The sequence below is a fragment of the Aptenodytes forsteri genome, unplaced genomic scaffold (genome assembly GCF_000699145.1).
Source record: "Aptenodytes forsteri isolate BGI_AS27 unplaced genomic scaffold, ASM69914v1 Scaffold387, whole genome shotgun sequence".
Taxonomy (NCBI): domain Eukaryota; kingdom Metazoa; phylum Chordata; class Aves; order Sphenisciformes; family Spheniscidae; genus Aptenodytes; species Aptenodytes forsteri.
In genome coordinates, this window is record NW_008795368.1 from 205,914 (window position 1) to 224,947 (window position 19,034).

At 34.9% G+C, this 19,034-nt stretch overlaps 1 protein-coding gene across 1 annotated transcript in view; it reads left to right on the forward strand.

Moving 5' to 3' along the window:
• Positions 1 to 19,034, forward strand: part of POLK (DNA polymerase kappa) — a 36,611-nt gene that overhangs the window by 601 nt on the left and 16,976 nt on the right. Inside the window, 3 exon segments of the mRNA XM_009280288.2 lie at positions 10,084 to 10,262; positions 12,870 to 12,989; positions 18,615 to 18,767. Coding sequence (XP_009278563.1) covers positions 10,125 to 10,262; positions 12,870 to 12,989; positions 18,615 to 18,767 — 411 coding nt within the window. The 5' untranslated portion in view covers positions 10,084 to 10,124.

Genomic DNA, 19,034 nt, shown 5'->3' on the forward strand with positions numbered 1-19,034 from the left:
GTCAGCAGCCTGCCTCAGCTGCGAGGTAGCAGTGTCCTGTCTTTTATTTGCCTAATATTTCCGCAGTTCAGGGAACGAAACGATAATTTTTTTCTTCAGACATGTCTGAGATATGTGTACTTGCCGATATTTGTGGGTGGAGAAATATTTGAAAAAGGAAAAAAAGGCAGTTGAACGTGTCACTTCACAATTTATGAACAGATGTAGTGGGTTGGGAAGGACTTAAGATTTGTGCGGGCTCATGTCCTTTCTCGTGATCTCTTGGAAAAAAAAAAGTGTGTTAAATAGTGTTGGTTGAGGAAACTTCAGTTTTGGAACACACACTTCTGGTTATATCGCAAGAGCAATGCTGTACAATTGTATTTTCTCTGACTTCCTCCTTATGACAAATCGTGTAATTTTTCCATGTTATGCTGCTTGAAAGTTTTCATTGAGGGTTTATTATTTTTTTTGAAAGAGCTGTTAGCATAAATAGACACAGCTATTTATACGCATTCTCTACATATATAGCAGCTAAAAGTTAAATAATGCTAGTACCAGCTCGAAGTCTCTGGTATAAAGATATTTACAATGAATGCAGCACTGAGAGTGATTAGTGAAGCAGCATCATTGTCCTAAACAATTAGAAATAAAGTACAGTCACAGATGTCTTAATATTTATGTAATCACTGGAATGCACAGAAAAATTTTTATATGAGTCTATTGTGGCTGGTATTTTAGACAATTTTCTAATATATAAAAGGTTGTTGAGAAACTATGTTCTTTGATTCACTAGCTGTTTGGAAAGAAACCAGGCAAGATACTTTTTTTTAGTGTCTGTTGCAATGTACTGCATCTGTTAAGCAAGCAGAGTGGCTGAGTTTTGTATATATTGATATGTATGAGAATAATTTATAGTTCTTCTCTGCGGTATGTTGATGAAGTTAGGTGGTATTACCTGTAAAGCCAGTCGTGTTTTCCCCATTAAACTCTGAATGAACTTCTTTCTCTATCCTGATCAAGAGCAGGAGCATAGTCATGCGCTGTCATGCTTTCAGTCTATGACTATTCACCTAGTTCCAGAAGTAGCTCTTTTATTTTTCTTTTTTTTTTTCTTTTTTTTCTCTCCAGAATATAGATTGACTGAAACAGGTGTTAAAAAATAAAAATGCCATGGGTAGATATTATTTCAGGTTGTTTAACAAACATAGTCATTCCTGGTGGAGAGAATATTTGTTTAATTATTAACTCTAGCTAGTATTTTATAACCAAACTTTAAATGAATAAATACTGGATGCTGAAAGGTTTGCCTTTTCAACTTTTCATATAGATTTTTTTACATCTGCCACATCTTCCTAATATGTCTTATTTTTTACACAATGTCACCAGCTTATGTTCTTCCAAAAGGTGTACTGGAATTGTGAATACCTTACGTAAATTAACTCTTCTTTCTAATATTCTGACCATCTTTTTCATACGTAACTTGCGGTCTATTACTCTTAATGAGATCAGGTCATAGCTGCATTAGCAAGAATGTGGTGCAGTGGGAGTAAATTTGTAAAGGAAAGATTTGGTGCTGAGGACCTTAAGTTCATCTTATATATGCTTTAAGAGGTGTTCGGTCCCATGGAGGGCACCTGCATTAGCAATTGTAACGAGTCAGGTGTGCTCTGAAAGCACAGTCTTCCAGTTTAGTTTAGTTTGAAAGGAAGCTGGTTTGCCTGCTCTAAGATCAGTCTGGGATGCAAACCAAAGCGTGGGCAATAGAGATGATCAAACTGATATGCTGATGTAGACCACTCACTTCTATTTACCTTCTTCTATGGCTTTTCCACTGGACCTTTATTTTGCGCTTCATTGCTGTGTTTGTTCTTTCATCGCAAGCCCCAGTACTCAATCTGTACCCCTTCTAGAGATTGCGAGAAGTTTACAAATTATTGTTTTAACTGGATATAGTCATCACTTTGTTAGAATAGTGGAACAGATACTGTTGTTCTGTATTGCTGATATACTACTTGTAATATAAAATGTTTTTTCAGTTTTACTTCTAAAGATGTCAGTCATAAACATCATAAAGTGGGTAACTTTATAAATACCTAATTTTTTTCTTCTCCCTGTTTATATCTTATTTCCACTATTGTACCTTCTGTTTTAGCGCATTCATTGCATGTTACTAAAACACATTCACCACTAGTGTATAAACATTTTCTAGTATGTTCATGCTCATGGTGATGTTTGTTCTTAAATCTAAGACTATTTTTCTTAAGAGGATCCTTGAAGGAGCTTTGTTTATGCCACAGCATATTGCCTAATAATATAGGCTCTGGGATATAAATGATTCAGACAATTTTTTCTAAAACAATTGTGATCTCTGTGAATCACTATATTGGGGTTTTTCTTCTAAGTAAAAAAAAATAAACAGAAGATTACTGCTATTTATGACTATATTGGCAATAAATACATCTGTAGAAAGAGGTTGCAGATAACTACACCACTTCTGGTGTAGTTTTTACTGATGAATGTTGTTAATAACAGTTCAGTTCCTTCATTATTTTCTTTATGGATTAAACTGCTAAAACATTTGTTTTCAGTAATCTAGAAGTACTAGGAAAACTTGGTTATAAGCTTGAGATAAATCTTTCAGTTTAAAAGGTCTTGTAAAATGCTGAATAGAGACAGAAGAAGATACCACAGTTCTTTGCCCTTTGAATAAACTTTGAAGTTTTAAAGACATGAGTCTTTTTAGACGGGGAAGCTGAAAGCAGGATTTATAACAGAATTGTACTGCATCTTGCCTGCAGAAAATTAATAGGGCATGAGTATTCCACTTGTTTCACTTGCGTCGCTCTTCATGTAAGCGAAGAATTATTCAGTTTGATGAATGGCATAAAATACATACTTTGACATTAATTTTGGGTATTGTCATAAGCAGTCTGTATTATCTGTTTACTTTGCAGTGTTTTACTTTTTAAAAGGATTGAATTGTCTGTAATTTGTTATATCTTAAAACCAGTGAGTTCAGAAAAGACATAATTTTAGGGCTTTGTTTTTTGAAGGCTAATTCTAGGTGCTTGTATGGGATCTATGTTTCTGTAAAATGCTGAGCCAGCTGCTACTTGAAAACTAGTCCCATTCAGTTGTGTCATCTTGGGCACTTGGAATTTCCACTTCCGCAGATCCTGGCCCAGTTTTCTGTTCAGTGTTAATTTATCATGTACCTTGGCTTATTACATTTGTAAAAATACTTATATCTTTCTTAGAAGATTCTGTTTTCTAGGGAACTAGATTTTATTATATCTTGAGAGAGAGAGAGAATAGTGAAACAGTAGCAGTTTTGAATGCCTAGTAGGGAACCTAGGTGGTTAACACTGTGTATATTAAATGGTAGTAACACTGTTGTGCAGTTCCTCCTGCCATTTCTTTCCTTGTAAACCACTACAGGATTAAAACTGATGGGAGTCCTCTTCTCGGGGCTATTTGGAAACCAGGGCTCTAGTAAATATCAAACCCCCTGTGGCTGAAAAGAATTGAGCAGATAGTTCAGAGGGACAGTCTGATGTGCTTGTTTGCACGTGTCTTTGTTGGTGGTTTATCCTGCTGAGAAGGAGAGACTTCAGAGCAGCTGATGCTTAAATCATTATCAGAGGAACATGTTTTTACAAGGAAATGAGAGTTAAGGAGTTTGTTAAATTTGATCCCGTAAGCCAGAATGTTTCTTTGCTAAATGAATACTCAGAAAAGACAGGTGCACTTCTTGTCGGAAGGTATGTAATGTAATGTTACTGTTTTGGGATAAAATTGTTATCCAAGTAATGGATAAATCAAGTAGTATGAAATCAAATGCACTACTGGAGTTTGTAGTGTAACTTTTTAAATATCAGAAATGTTAAAAATATTCTAGGGGGTTGAAGTTTCCTAGTTTGTTGAATGTATGTTTGTTCTTGTCTCAGAAATTCAAGAGATAAAGCAGTGCAGTTGTGGGAAACCCATTGTTCAAATGGCCTGACTATTGGTACATGAATTTCTATACCAAGGTGGGTTAACTGGGTTTTAGTTCATTAACGATGGTGACTTGTTGCATGTACAGCCTAGATGGAGATACTTCTGTGCAGTGAGTGGAATAAGAAGTTTAGCTACGTGGCCACCAGTTCAATCTTAATTAGCAATTGGAGTAAAACCAAAGGGGTGTCCATTAAAAATGTTGATTTAGATGAATTGTGGTCTTACTGGGAAGGTCTTGTATAGTCTCTTTTATGTATTACTTACAGTATTGTTTCAGTAGTACCCAGAGGCTTTGTTTCGAGGTGGCCTGTGATGTGGTTTCCAGTTGTAATAATTTCCAGTGCAAGAGAGACATTTGAAAGGTTGGGTTTGAGAGTTACTCTTGAATCATTCTGCTTGGCTTGTTTGTTCTGCATTCACTCTTCAATTCTTTATTCTTTAAGTATTCTTCAATGCTTGGCAAAAAGTGATGAAGCAGATAGAGAAAGTATTTCGTGCTTACTTGTGAAGTATAGTCTTTGGTACAAGTGATTTTCATTTCTGCCCAAGAGTAACCCCATTCACTTACAGTGGAGTTTAACAGCTTTCCATATGTCTTGTCAAAACAATTTTCATTACGTTGGGGTTTTTTGTTTGTTTGTTTTTAAAAAGGACTTGATTTCTTATCCTTTGATTCAGTATGTATATTACTTTCTACATGACTTCTTTGGGGTATATTTTATAATTACATTGATATAAACTGAAAATTTTTGCAAATAGGTGAATATGAGTTGTCCTGTCTGAGATCTAGAACAGTAACTGCTCATTAGTTTATGGTTTTTGGTAGAGGAAGCTGCTTACAACACTAAGCTTAATTCCATCTCAATACAAGAGAAACTGACTGCAAAGAATGGTTATTAGTGACTTTTTTGGTAGCATTCTCACTAGAGAAACACGTTTATCCAGCTTGCTTATTTTCGTTCATGTTGCTTGTCTTGGTTTATGAGGTTTTTGGTTGGTTTAAGCATGTATTATGGTGAGGTGGTGGCCCAGCAAAGTTTTATGACAAGTGTGTTTTTTGAAGTAACTGAAATTGCCTCTTTTAGAGTCTTAAACTACTGAATTACCCTTTTACTGAAGATGTGTTAAAGCCGAATATTTCATATTTGACTTTTGAGGATCTTATGAATACTTATGAAGTGCTCTAGGAGTTTCATATTATTCACAACCATCTTCTACATGGATGTGATTATTTTCATAGTTGTTTTATGGAAGAAATTTTTCCATCCCATACTTGCACTGAGTGCTCTGAACTTTGGTAGTATTTGGTAATGGGTCATTTGTAAAGTTTCCATAGGAAAAATAGAAGACCAGGGATCTCATGTGTTTATATATTGATATTTGAAAGGAAGTTTTTTCTGTCTTTTTCTTCTCTTTGATGTTTTTGGTATAGTACTAACTTCAGAGGCATTTATCTTTTGAACATAGAGTGATCCATACTAAACCACACTTGATTTTAGCCAAAAGCCTGAGAAGTGATCCTTTGTGGTCAAAACTGGATGAAGTAAGTCCTAACTTTATTAATTGTTTATTGTGCTTTCAGTGCCTTTACAGAACTCCTATTAACATCTTGACCTTGTCATTGAAATTAAGGGTAATATTGATTTTCTTCTGATGCAGCCTATGTAATGACAGGATTCCTGAAGCTATCCCTTCATCCATTCTCTACATTTGTACATGAAGTTAGCTGTTAAAATTTTGTTTTGTTCTTGATAAAGTAAGAATAGAAGAGTTCAAATAAAGGAATCTCTAAAACATTTTAATCGAGGGAAAATAGGAAGTTTATTTTGGGCTCATGCTACAATAAATGAGGTGTCAGATTTTGATGAAATGTTATTGGAGGCTTTTATGAGTTTTACAGAAATTAAAGAAACTTTAATTTAGATCCTTGTATTAGCCATCCTAAAAATAATAATTAAAAAATCATATAGAAAGGAGTCTTTAGTAATTGTGTTGCTATTTGCAACAAAAATTTTTTGTGTGTGTTTTTTTACACACTGTGGAAACTTACTCAGGGCAATTGAGATGTAAAAGATGGTCCTTTAAATTTGTAATATATGTCTTGATTCCTACATTTAGCTTTTGAGCTCTGGGGAAGGTAGGCAGTTGTGTATCTTAGTAACTTCTTTGCATCTCACTAGTGGCATGAGCATCTGTGATAGCAAAGATGTCAGAATTTGATTTTCTTTATGAGGACTGGTACACAATTTACATGCATCAAATCATAATTCAGTATGTAAATAAATTCTTTTTCAAGCTTTTCCAGACTGGTATCATTTTCCAGTCCTAATATTTCTTCACAACAAGTTGTTAATGCTATCAATAAAAGGCAAACTGTTAACATACTTTGCAAGTGTTAATAACCTGCATAATAACACTGTGTCCACTGAACTGAATATTCTTAGAAATATTTTTTGTTTCTTATGTATTATTTTATTACATGAAAATAATAATATGAAGGCATGTAAGTTTTCACGCAACAGACAGGGTTTCTGTTGCTGGAATTAGAGGATTTTTACTGAAGGCAGGCTGGAGGGGTGGCACAGGATCAAATACAAGCCATTTCCTTCAGGCTAGTCCAGTCAACTGTCCAAAAATATGCTAAATTTGAATACAGGTAGAGGCACTTGAAATTAAATTGTTGCTCCAATTTTACTGCTGTTTCAGTCACTTGATACTTTCATATACTATATAACCCTGACTGATGGGTTTAGTTGGGTTTCTGTGCCTGCTCCTAGAAGAGCTTGATTGGGGTTTTATTAGTGATCTTTTTCCTTTTGTAAGCATCCCAGGTTACTACCAAAGCTTCCTACACAGTACTGCTATTCTGTGGTTCCTCTCTACTTCTTTGTTTTGCATTAACTGTTGGCATCCAGTGCTGAAGTCTTCCTCTTTACTTTTAGAAGTCCTTCCAGTAGCAACTGGAAAGTTACCTCCTCCACTTCTAGATGATTCTCCTACTCCCTTCCCCCCATTCCCAAATCACAGGAATAATAGGATAGTATTTAATTGTAGGCTGCCTTCACGGACTTCTCTGATTTCACACCCTACTTACTCCGTATGATGCTGAGAGAGATTTAACGTGTTCTGTTAGAGGAAACAGCTCAGTCTCGCAGCAGCTTCTTGAGGTGACAGCATGCCAAAAATGTCACTCTTTGCCTAGACTGTTCTGAGTTAGTGTTTCATTAGACTCTAAACCTTTACCCACTTTTTCCAAGTTGTTTTAGCAAAAATTTTGTAAGATTGTGTCACCACAAGCTAAATGTTTTCTCTAGGTCAATTTTCCATTAAAACAGTTACTACTTGTCCTTACCAGTTTCTACACTGACATTTTGTTCACATTTTGCATAGTGTTTCAAACTGTGTTTCTTCTGTGTTTCCTTTAAATATTTCCATTTTCATTTTGTCTATGGCAGATGATCCACTGGTTTTATCTGACAGTGCTATATCTGTTGTCTTATTGTAGCTTTTGTGATTCATTTCAATGTGCTGAATATTTTACATATTTTTTCCAGGCCTGTTAATCTGAAAGCAGGATAATCTTCAGGTTCTGTTCATGTTAAGCGGCTGAAAATTGTATCAGTTGTTATTCATGTTTTCCCTTCCTTTAAGCTTTGGTGGAGAACTAATATCATGTCCTCAAATAAATGTCGTCTTCTTAATTCCAACTAAGGTACTATTTGACATTTATACACTTTATCATCTGGTACTAGCAATGTATTTTGTTCCACACAAGAAGCTGAAAAGGTAAAACACATCAGGAGACCACCATTTATGAGACTTCTTAAAGAATTATTTTTTTCATCGCTGGATATATAGCAGTGTGATAGAGAAGGCTTTTGACTGACATGAATTAGTGTTTAAAGCCTCTGCTATAAAATTGAGCCTTTAAGAGTGATCTGAATGAGGAGGGGGGAAAGATTTGTATATGCTAGGGATAAAGACACTTTCAGGAATAAGGAACAGCTAAAAATGTTGCAAAGACTGGAATAGGAAATGGAAGCAGTCCTGTGTTCATTCCAGCTTCTTGAAGGGAAAGAGTGATAAAAGAACCAGGGGGAATAGTGGAGGGGCATTTACCTTGAGGAATGTATTTATTGGGAATTGAGATGGTTAGTTACCAGAAATTGCCAGTAACAATGGAATTATTGTGGAGGTAATTGATATGGGGGTGCTTATGAGCTTGAGATGAAACTTGGAATATTGTGTGGGATGCAGTGCTTTTACCTTTAATTGAAGTGTAGCAAACCTGTTCTGGTAAATGTGTATGTTAACTGTAAGAGATTGTCCTACTGTAAGTGAAAAATTTATGAAAATGTTCATCATTGTGATCTTTTATTTGATAAATACACATAAGAGCTATGAAGCCACTCCCATTCCTAGTTGCCATTATAGTAGCTCAAGTGCTACTAAAGGGTCAAGAGAAGAGTTTTGGTCTCTACGTCACCTTTTGTTCTTTGAAATACAACAAGCGGGAGATAAACACAGCATTACTTACCTGATCTTGCAGCTTTGGAAGACATCATAAATAATAATCTGAATTAATGGAATATGACTAAAATTGGGTTATTTTTGTCAGAACTTTTTTTAAAGATGGCTTTCTTTAATATCTTGACTTCAGTTGGCTAGTATGTTTCAGGAGATCTTGAGGAAAATATGAGCATTACCACCATTAATTATAAAAAATCACCCATGTGGTTCTTTAATAGCAAAAATTCATCTCTAAATGCAAAAAGATGTAATGACCTTCTTCAGTTTGGTTGCTAATGAGGCCCACTTAAGTCCTGGATTGGGAAAGTGGCATTTAAAGAAAAAATGTAACACTCTTAGATTTGTGTAATTTGTGGTTGTTTAATAGAGCTGCTGTATATGCCTGAAAGGGTGTGGCTTCTCCAAACAGGAAGGGCTCCTGTTACAGGGAGCAGCTTGAAGGGGAAGTTTAGGACTGGATGTGCTTCCTGCATGAGAGTAAAGCTGAAGTGGTTTATGACTCAGCATCTTGGGGTAGGAAGAAATTCTTTCTGTATGCTTTTGCAGTAATAAGTACATGTTAAGTAATTTATGCCAGTGTCACACTTGGATTCTGCTTGTTTTAATCTGGCAAAAGTAAGACCACAGGTTCATGCTACAGAGGGTAGAATTTGCTTTCTTTAATTTTTTAAGATCAATTTAATAACTAGACAACATAGACATATAATTAGAGCCTATCGAAGGATTCAGCTATTTATGTTCATAAGCAACAAAGGAAGATGTCAGAAGTTCACATATCTGCATGTATAAGAAATTACTGATGGCAGTAATTGAGTAGTAAAGGCTTGGTAAGTTGTATTAGTTGGATACCATGGCTCTACAAATTAATGGAAAAAAAGAACGCGTGAATTTTACCCTGAATTAAACAATAGGGTTTTATTCAAAACTTTTAATTGAAGCCATCTGCTTCTAAAAGATGAGCTTTAACACAAACAAAAGTTTTGAATTTGAGCTAGAAATTACTGGGAAAGATTCTATGGCTTGTCTCAAGCAGGAATGAGGAAGCAATGAACAATGGTCTTCTGCAATTTAAAAATCATTCAATTTCTTATAATGTAATAATCTAGTGAGCAGTATCTTGCTCAATGAACAATGGTTTTCTGCAATTTAAATATCATTCAATTTCTTTTAATGTAATAATCTAGTGAGCAGTATCTTGTATTTAAGGCAGCATTGTTTCATCTGACAGGATAACATACAGGCATAAATCTCATGTGCATGTGTAAGGTACTAGTCTTTACCTGAAGTTGGTGGTGCTCAATTATTTCTGCAAGGGAGCTTTTAAAAGAGTACGTTTTTAAGTTAAAAAAGTAAAATCTTACTGTCTCGAAACACTGGTAGAGTTACAGGTGGCTTTATGTGGTGAGTGTGGCAGGTCAGCCACTTTACAGGAATACAGGTCTTCATATTTGTGGTAAGTATGTTGTATAAAATGCTTATTCAATAAATACAGCAAATGTATTCCATAAATTTTTTTTGTATTGTTCAGCTGGAACTTAGAAACAAATATATGATTTAAATTCTTTTTTTCAGGTATTAGGTCTTAAAAGGGGTACTCGTTTTCAACAAGTACTATGGACGACATGAAAAAATTTGGTAACAGCTCTTGCAATGATGGAGTTCTACTTAGAATGGGCCTCAATGATAACAAAGCTGGAATGCAAGGTTTGGATAAAGAGAAAATCAATAAAATCATCATGGAAGCTACCAAGGTTGGTTTGATTACTCTTTTCCTGGTGTTCTATCTGTTGTCCAGTATCATAAGGCCCTCCTCCCTTCCCCAAATTTTATCCCTCACACGTGTAAATGGAGGGCAGATTCTAAGAAGTGTATGTGTGGGGAGGAAGGGGAGGGACTGTAGCTTAGGGTACCATAGGGTACTGTTGGATTCATCCACAGGGACATGGAGGAACACAACTGAATATGTCCTTAGGTGTTCCCTTTTTGCCCAAAGCAGTACATAAATATCATAGCATTGTCCAGAGGTAATTGTGAAGCTTTCAGCCTCCTTAGGCCTCTTTGTTTTCCCCTTTTCCATTCCTTTTGCCTGCCCCATCATTAATCAGCCAAGCAGATCTACCTCTATTGGTCACCTTCCTGTAACTGATGAATTTGATGTAATCAGGTTTTTCTAGTACTTTCAGTAGAATTTCTTTGTGCTTACTGCCTGTCTTCTTGACTGTCTTCTCAGTATTCAAGAGAGGTGGCCAGTAGTGTGCAACTTTGTACCAAAGATCCACAGAGGACCGCACAAATCTACAGAGCATTGAAATATTAGCCCTCTTACTTGATTTTGGAGAGTCTTCACATAGAACTATATGGGGATAACACTTTATTTGAGCAACTCTGCATTTTCTTACTTTTCCTTGCACAAATGTGTATTTCTTTTGGTGTTGCTATGGCCCTAGGTTATGTGCTTGATATTTTGCTCATGAACTCTGTGTTGACTACTACTGCTCTGTGGTAAGCTGCAGGGGAGCGGGGGGAAGCAGAAAACATACTACAAACAGCTCTTACTTGGCAAACTTTTTTTTGCTTGCATTTTCACTTTGATGATACTTTATATGCTATCAAGCCCCTTCTGATTAGATGTTTCTTCTACTTATTCTGTTCACTCTTTCTTGAAAACTTAGTGCTTTGTCAGACATATCCCTAATAATGATATTTGGATAAATTATTGCGTCAGAACAGTTACTATTTCATTTCCTGGTACGAAATAGAAAGAACTGTAAAATAGGCTTTCAAAACTGATATACAGGCATCTATGTATTAGAATATATTTCTGTCAAAAAAAGCAAAAGAATATAAATACCAGATATAGCTTGAGAAATCTGAAAAGAAGCATTGATTCTGTTAATATGATATTTGGAAAAATTATTGCGTCAGAACAGTTACTATTTCATTTCCTGGTACGAAATAGAAAGAACTGTAAAATAGGCTTTCAAAACTGATATACAGGCATCTATGTATTAGAATATATTTCTGTCAAAAAAAGCAAAAGAATATAAATACCAGATATAGCTTGAGAAATCTGAAAAGAAGCATTGATTCTGTTAAGCTTTTCTTTAGTCTTTGAAATTACACCTACAAACACTACCCACAATTGTATTACAACAAGGTTTTATAGCATTTCAACTGTGAAATACTGCAAGAGACATAAAAAAGCCCACAGCTTAATAACAATCTTAAGTATTGGGTTGCTTCCCACACCAACATTTTGGTACTTGTTTCTTTCAGTGAGTCTCAGCAAGTCATGTTTGATTGCAGAGGGGAGAAAAGATGAAGTGCATGTCTGATATTGAAAGAAGACACGCCCTAATTTCTTCTAATTAGAGATTTCTTCTAAGCAATGAGACACGACACATTACAGTCTTGCCATTCATCCTTTTTATCATTATTATAAAAGTGGATATTTTTGCTTTTTATGTAAATGCCTGATTCTTATCTAACTATGGCTGAATTCTTGGCATCGGTGACAGTTTGGTAGTCAGAGGCTTTGAGCTAAAAAATTGTCCACTTTTGCAGATTCTATCAGGTGGTTCAATAAAAGACATTAACTCTTTCTGCAAGTGTTATTTCTCTTGTGAGCTAAGCAGATGTTGCAAGAAAATTTTTTTTTTTCCTAGTTTAGAATTTTCCTCTTTTCTATTTCATTGTATGCCTTCTTTTCTTTGTCATGAGTCAGGAAGGGAAGTCACGTTATACGTTCTCTACATGATTGTTGTCTTTTTATGTTTTCGTTACATTTCCTTTTATTCATTCCTTTTCTTGAAGGAGCAATTACATACTTCATGACAAGAGGGCTTTTTTATACTCATTTGCTTTTCATCATCCTCTTCCAAATAGCTTCTAATTCTGCAGTGTCCTTCAAGATTAAATGGTCAATGAAATACTCAACATTATAAGTGGATTTGACTTTTACAATGTCATTATTTATTTCCACGTAGATTAAATGCTTAAATAATTTTTTTTTAGAGTTTTATACTCCTTATCTTGGAGGTATTGCAAAGAATAGTTCGACTTTTATGTACTATTTTGGAATTTTTTTTGTTAAGTGTTAGAATGAGTAAACATAGTAAGTTCTCTAAATATTCCCCTATACTCAGATGAGTATAGGGGATCTGAGAAGGAGAAATATATTTACATCATTTAAGGAGAGAGATGTAAAGCACCACTGATCTCTTTTGTGTATCATTTATATGAAAATCCAAAGTATGCATTAGAAACCATTACTGTGTTTTCTGTATTTAAAGACCAAATGTGGTTGTTTATAGGAAAAGACAAATAAAAACCTTAGTGTTTTTGCAATTTTCTTCCAGGGTTCTAGATTTTATGAAAATGAACTTAAAAAAGATCAACAAGTTAACCAACGAATTGAAAAAATGATGCAGCTAAAAGAGAAGATTACAAAACAACAGATCTTGAAAGCACAGCTGCAGGTACTAATCTTGTAAAGACTTTTTGGAGTAAATGGCGAATGATAAATATTTTGGTGGGTTCTAGTTTATTGCATTAAATTCTGGTGATAAGTACAATTTTAACTACCATTTTGATGTTAGTCATGCAAGTAAAAGTGCACAATGTTTCGATGATGTAATCAATAAAAACTTGCTAGAAGAATAGATTGTAAAATCACTCTGAAATGTTCTCTAAATGAGTAAAATGTAAATGCAGAGTAATTCCTGTTCTTCGAAGTCTGATCAGTTTAAAGGGATGTCATTATGGTTTATGTAAAAGTTTTGTTAAATACCATGTTAATAAGTATCATATCAGTCTTGAGTTTACTTTCTTTTTTTATTATACATGTATATTTGTGTTCAATGGCCTGCAATGGGGTGAGTGAGATCACAGTTGTCAATTTGTCTGGATATCATTTATTCCTTATTTATGCTAATTAATGAAAAAATCATCATGGCAAACAGTCACAGGAAATATAAGTGTCCTGAACTAGAAAGATGAAGATGCTATTTCTCTTCTCACATGCTGATGATAGATAATAGTATCCAAAGTATTACTGTATATGAAAGGCTGTTAAAAGAAAACAGCACCAAGGTTGCACACTAAACATTCTTAGGTGCAACAGAATTAAAGTTACTTGTAGAAGCTTAATTCCTTTCCTTTTTCATTTGTACTGTGATTCAGTCTTTAATTATATGATTGCTTGCTATTCTTCCCTAACAGGATTCCTGCTTCATTCAGTGCACAGTGCAGACAGTGTTCACTGAGTGGGCAATTATTCAATATTTACTGTTGTCCTCATTGTTCAACGCATGGCCCCAAGCTTTATTTGTTGTACACTAGTCTAATCCAGCTTTGAATGCAGAATTACTGACTTCCTCATAGGCTTTTCTGTCTTGTACACCACATAGTGTAAATTCTTTAAATTATTCTTGTAATACTCCAGCAAAGTAGAGTGGTATTTTTGTTTTGTAGATGAGGAGCTGAAGCACATGAAGATTAAACACATCCATTAATTTTCAATGCCATTGTGAGGATTAAAGGTCCTGAGCTTTGGTGTACGATCTTTTTTTGTTCATTGCAGATTTGCAAATCAATTCTGTAAATTAGATGCCAGTGTCTCAAATTTGTGCCCAGAAAAGCTTGCAATTACTGAGTACCTCTGAAAAGTTTGTTATAAGCCTGTATGCCTCTCCTGTTTTTAGTTAATCTTTAACATGGATTAGTTATGTGTCTGCTTGTCCGTTTGGGTTTTTTTGTTTTCTGGGGTAGCTTTTAAGACATTTAATTATGAAAAAATACTTCCAGTTCCATCCTTCCTTCACCACAGAACTTTTCATTTCACAGGGAACAGTCTTTCTTATAAAATGAATGACATGAATGACACAGATCCTAAAAAATTAGTGTATGGTTATGTAATTAAAGAATATATAGTGCATATAGTGAAAGCCAATAAATTTTAATTGACTTCCCTCATGCTGTCTTTTTCTGAACTTGATTCTTTGATCTTGCAACATAATGTTATTTTCTTTCAATGTTTTGTATGAAAATCACTTTGTATAGAAGAAAAAAGAAGCTTAAACAAAGAGAGAAATTCTTTCTCGTGTGTCTTACTGGGACCTGAGTTTCATACCCCATGTTTGAAATCTTTATGCCACTTGCCCAAATAGCAGTTGTCTTTATTTCCAATGGAGTATCTGTAAAGTCAGCTGCCATACTGCATGAGAACTGTCATTAGAAGAGGATAACATGCATGCTTTTTTGCTGGCTAATTTTAGTTCTTTGCTGCTATAAAAACATCTTGACATCTTGGATTTTGGTTCCATCCTTTGTATGCAGATAAGCTCTGGTTCATGATTGTTGTTGCCCTCATTTCTTTATCACAAGTTCTGACCCTTTTGCTTTCTCCTCTTCTTTCCTTTAATTTATCCTATCCTGAATTTTCCTTTTCATGCCTCACATCCCCAGATTACCATCAGTCCTCTTTCCAAAACAGTCCTTGTCTATGCTTCCAGAGTCCCCACTGAAGTCCCCAGTCTCCTGGTCCAGCTAGTCTTTATCTGTCTATGTCTGATATCCTAAATGCCTCCCCCTTTTCCTGTCACTTACCCACCAGCTACTCTTCCCCAGGCCATTATCTCCACTTTTAACTTGGCAAGTCTTGTTTGTCCTATTTGATTTTCTTAATATGTGCTGTGTGTGGTTTAATCAGCTTCTCCAGGTCTTCAGATATGGATATAGTCACCTCTCATTATCTTCTTCTTCATTGTTGTTGTCTATCGAGTTCTTTAACTCTTCTTTTTAGTACTATCTTCTGATATACCATGAGAGAATTTGTTCTCCTAAAATTTGTAAGTGGGAGGTACTCCAGAATTACAAAGGTATCCATATATCTACTTTTATGAATGCTGCAAGTTCTCATCTGCAGATCAAGTCTTGTTTGTAGGATGGTTAGAGGCTCAGATACGGCTTCCTAAGCTGGCAGTTGATGTACATGCTGTAATCTAAAAACAAACAAACAAAAAAATCCCCACTTACTGGATTTGTTGGACAAAATCCTGGTTACATGGTGGAAACAGTAATATAAATGTAGAATCTGCAACGTAATGCTCTCTTTCTCACCACTAGTGTGTGTGTATGCCAAGGCATTTGTGAGGGCATTTCTCATATTTTTAGTTTTCCTTAGAAGGCCTTCTTTACAGAAGAGCACTTACCACCATTGATTTTGCAAATATTGGAGTTTAGAAAGTACTTGTAAATATTCTTAAAACTGCCATTTCCCTGTACAAATATTTCTTTGTTTTTTTGTTTGTTTGTTTTAAATAATCTGAAATGTGAAAGGTAGTTTGAAGTTTTCCTAATGAATGTCATTGTTGCCTTTTAAGGGAAATTATATACTGTACAGTATCATGTAATTCTTAATTTTTGAAAATTTTTCTGTAACAGTTAGATTATCCTAACAACTTAGAGTGGAATTGCTTGAAATTCAGCAGTAGTTAATAATACTTTAAAAAGTATCCAGCTGGTAGCAGATTTACAAACTGCTTTATTGATGTTTGCTATTTTTATCCGTGTGGGGTTTATCCCAGATGTTTATTCTGTAAATAGTTACTATTGTCTTAAAATGGTATCACTGTTTGTTATCTCTTCACCTTGTCAGATGCTCTTAAAAATATAAAAAAGATTTTGAATAATCTTTTCTGTCTTACTTTGACAAAGCAGTTTAAGATAGAAAACTTGTATTTTGCATCATGGGATAAGAAAGAATGAGAGGTTACTCTTTAAATTGTCTAAAAGTCACTATAAGCAAAATCAAACTTTTAATTAAAATTTGTACTTTTTAGGGTTTTTTTCATCTAGCTTAGAAATAAAAAAGCTTAGTATCTCTTTTTATCTTTAAAGGAAAATTGAAAGCGGCTTTTAAAAACTTGTCAACCTGGCTTGCCTCTAAGGAACTATTCTGTAACTTTCTTTATCTTACTAAGGAAACGTTTGTAGGTGCCCAGAATCCTCTGAGTACATCTGGGTGTGTTTTGTTTTGGCATGTTACTTGTACCACTTGCTTTTGCTGAAGAGTTATCTTTTTGTATTTCTCATTAGTTTAATATAATTTTACTTAATTCTTTAGATGCATATGTTAGCTGATCAGTAAGTATCATGTTAGAAATACATTTGGGGAGAAAAAGGAAAAAGAAGTTTGTTATAAATGTGATAAATTGAAATACAGAAGTTATGTAACTAGAGGAGCAATTGACAGTATTAATTAATTAAGCAATTTGAATTTGAGAGTAACCTCTCAAATTATCTGTAAGGTATAGTTTAAAATGAGGATGCTTTTCATTATTATAGTGTGACTTGAACCCTTGATGAATTAGTAGTGTAATCAAAACAATGTAAATCCCCCACTTTTTGTTTGTTTGTTGTTTGAATGGCTTTCCCCTTGTGCTTTTAATTTGTCTAAACCAGTTTTCTTGCCTCAGGGAGCATACTGTGCTCTTCTGCATGGAATAGCCTAGTTTGGGGCCCCATTCTAGCCTTTCATCCCTCAAATCAACTTGGAACAAGACAGATAAAAGACTTTGTAAATCATTACTCACAATTTAGTTGGAACATTCATAGCCACTTGCCTTGGTTCAAGTGTCTTCAGCTCCATAGATGGGTTTTTGGATAAGGTTTTTATGTTTTTTATTAAGCAGCTCTGTGGAGGGGAAAAAGAAAGAAACTGTCTTCAAGTAACCATGCAAATTGCACATAAACATTCCTCTCCAGGACCATTAACCCATTACAATCAAGCCAGAGACATTTCTGTAAAGGGTGTCCCCTTGTGCTTGCAAGCGAAGTGAAACTTTGGTTCCTTTTCACTGCTTGCATTTCTTGAGTTTTATTATGCCTGTATGTTGGTTTTTTCCTAGCAGTAGCAACCTTTTGTTGCGTAAATAGAGGTTAGCATAGTAATTAGTGTGGTTAGATAATCATAGTTTGATAGCACTTCCTTTTTTTTTTTAATATTTTTTACTTTATTTTCTCTTTTGCTTCTAGAATGATGTGTGGTACTGCCAACATAGTCATCTCAAATCAGTAGATCTTAAAAATTGCCTGTCAAATAAAGCACTCATGCTTTCTGGTGACACTCACAGTTCATACCTCATTCATAGTTGAAAGATACTTCAGAAACAAGCACATGATCTGCATGTCTTTTGGTAAAAGAATGCAAGCAAATTAAGCACAATTAAAGTATTTCATGGAGAGGTCTGTGTGCTTGGCCTCTGTCTCACAACACCATGGAGCTGATGAAGCAGGAGTACTGCTCACAGACTACTGGTAGACAATACAACTTTAACTCTTGGAGTGAAATGCACTTTCTACATATGGGCTTTTCTTTAAAAGTCACCTTGCAGTTTTGCTAGCAATCCAGCCTTATATGATACGGATTCCTGTAACAAATGTTGAGGAATTTTATGAAGGGATTAACAGTAGCTTACTTAGCAGTAAATGAACCTGTTTGTTTGAGACCTTATTTCTGACAAGACAAGGTAGATGGGATCTGCCCTGTGAGCTGTTGGTCTTCTCTTCACCTGTCTAGGCCAATTTTCTGAAGTGTGATAGCTTAACTTAGGAATGGTGGAAATTCTCTAATAGCATGTTTTCAGTTTATGTATGATACTATGATATCTATCACTACTGTGTATACGGTAGTATATACAGTATTACACAGTAATATATATTGTATAATATATATTGTATAATATATACAGTATTATATATACTGTATATACTATACTACTATGTATCACAGTAGCTAAAGCTGCATATTCAATGGTCTTACATTGTCTAATTCCCACAGAAACTTAGTATCTTTTTTTTTTTCCACATAGGTGGGTTTTTGTGGTTTGTTGGTTTTTTTTCATTGGGTTTTTGAATTTTTTTGTACCATTTGCTGCAGCAGTGTTCTCTCTGAGCAAGTTTCTTCAGAAACTTAGTTGGGGGGGGGGGGGGTTAGTGCTTTTTTAACAATATGCCAGATGCATTTGAGTTTTTAGGATCATCTGTACTGTTGCACTTCTGCCAGGTTAACAGTTTTTCAATTACTGGTTTATTCTGTTCAGGTGGACAAGCTTGTGATGGAACTGGAACAGAACCGTAACCTTAGCAGTACGATTGTACACATTGACATGGATGCCTTCTATGCAGCCGTGGAAATGAGGGACAATCCAGAGCTGAAGGAAAAGCCTATAGCAGTGGGATCAATGAGTATGTTGGTAAGACCGAATGTCAAACTAATACAGAAATCAATTACATGAATCTAAAGCGTAATAAACCATACAATAATAACATAATACAATGACATTTTTATATAGAGAATTTTTATAAGTGTGGAAAAAATAGGAAAAATAATAGAGGAAACATCTGTTCTTAGACTAGACCATGTAAGCTGGATTTTATTTTTCAGTGAAAAGTGTACTGATGAAAGTTTAAAGGATGGAAACAGATTGAAAGGCGGTGGCGGGGGGGGAGGAATGCATCTA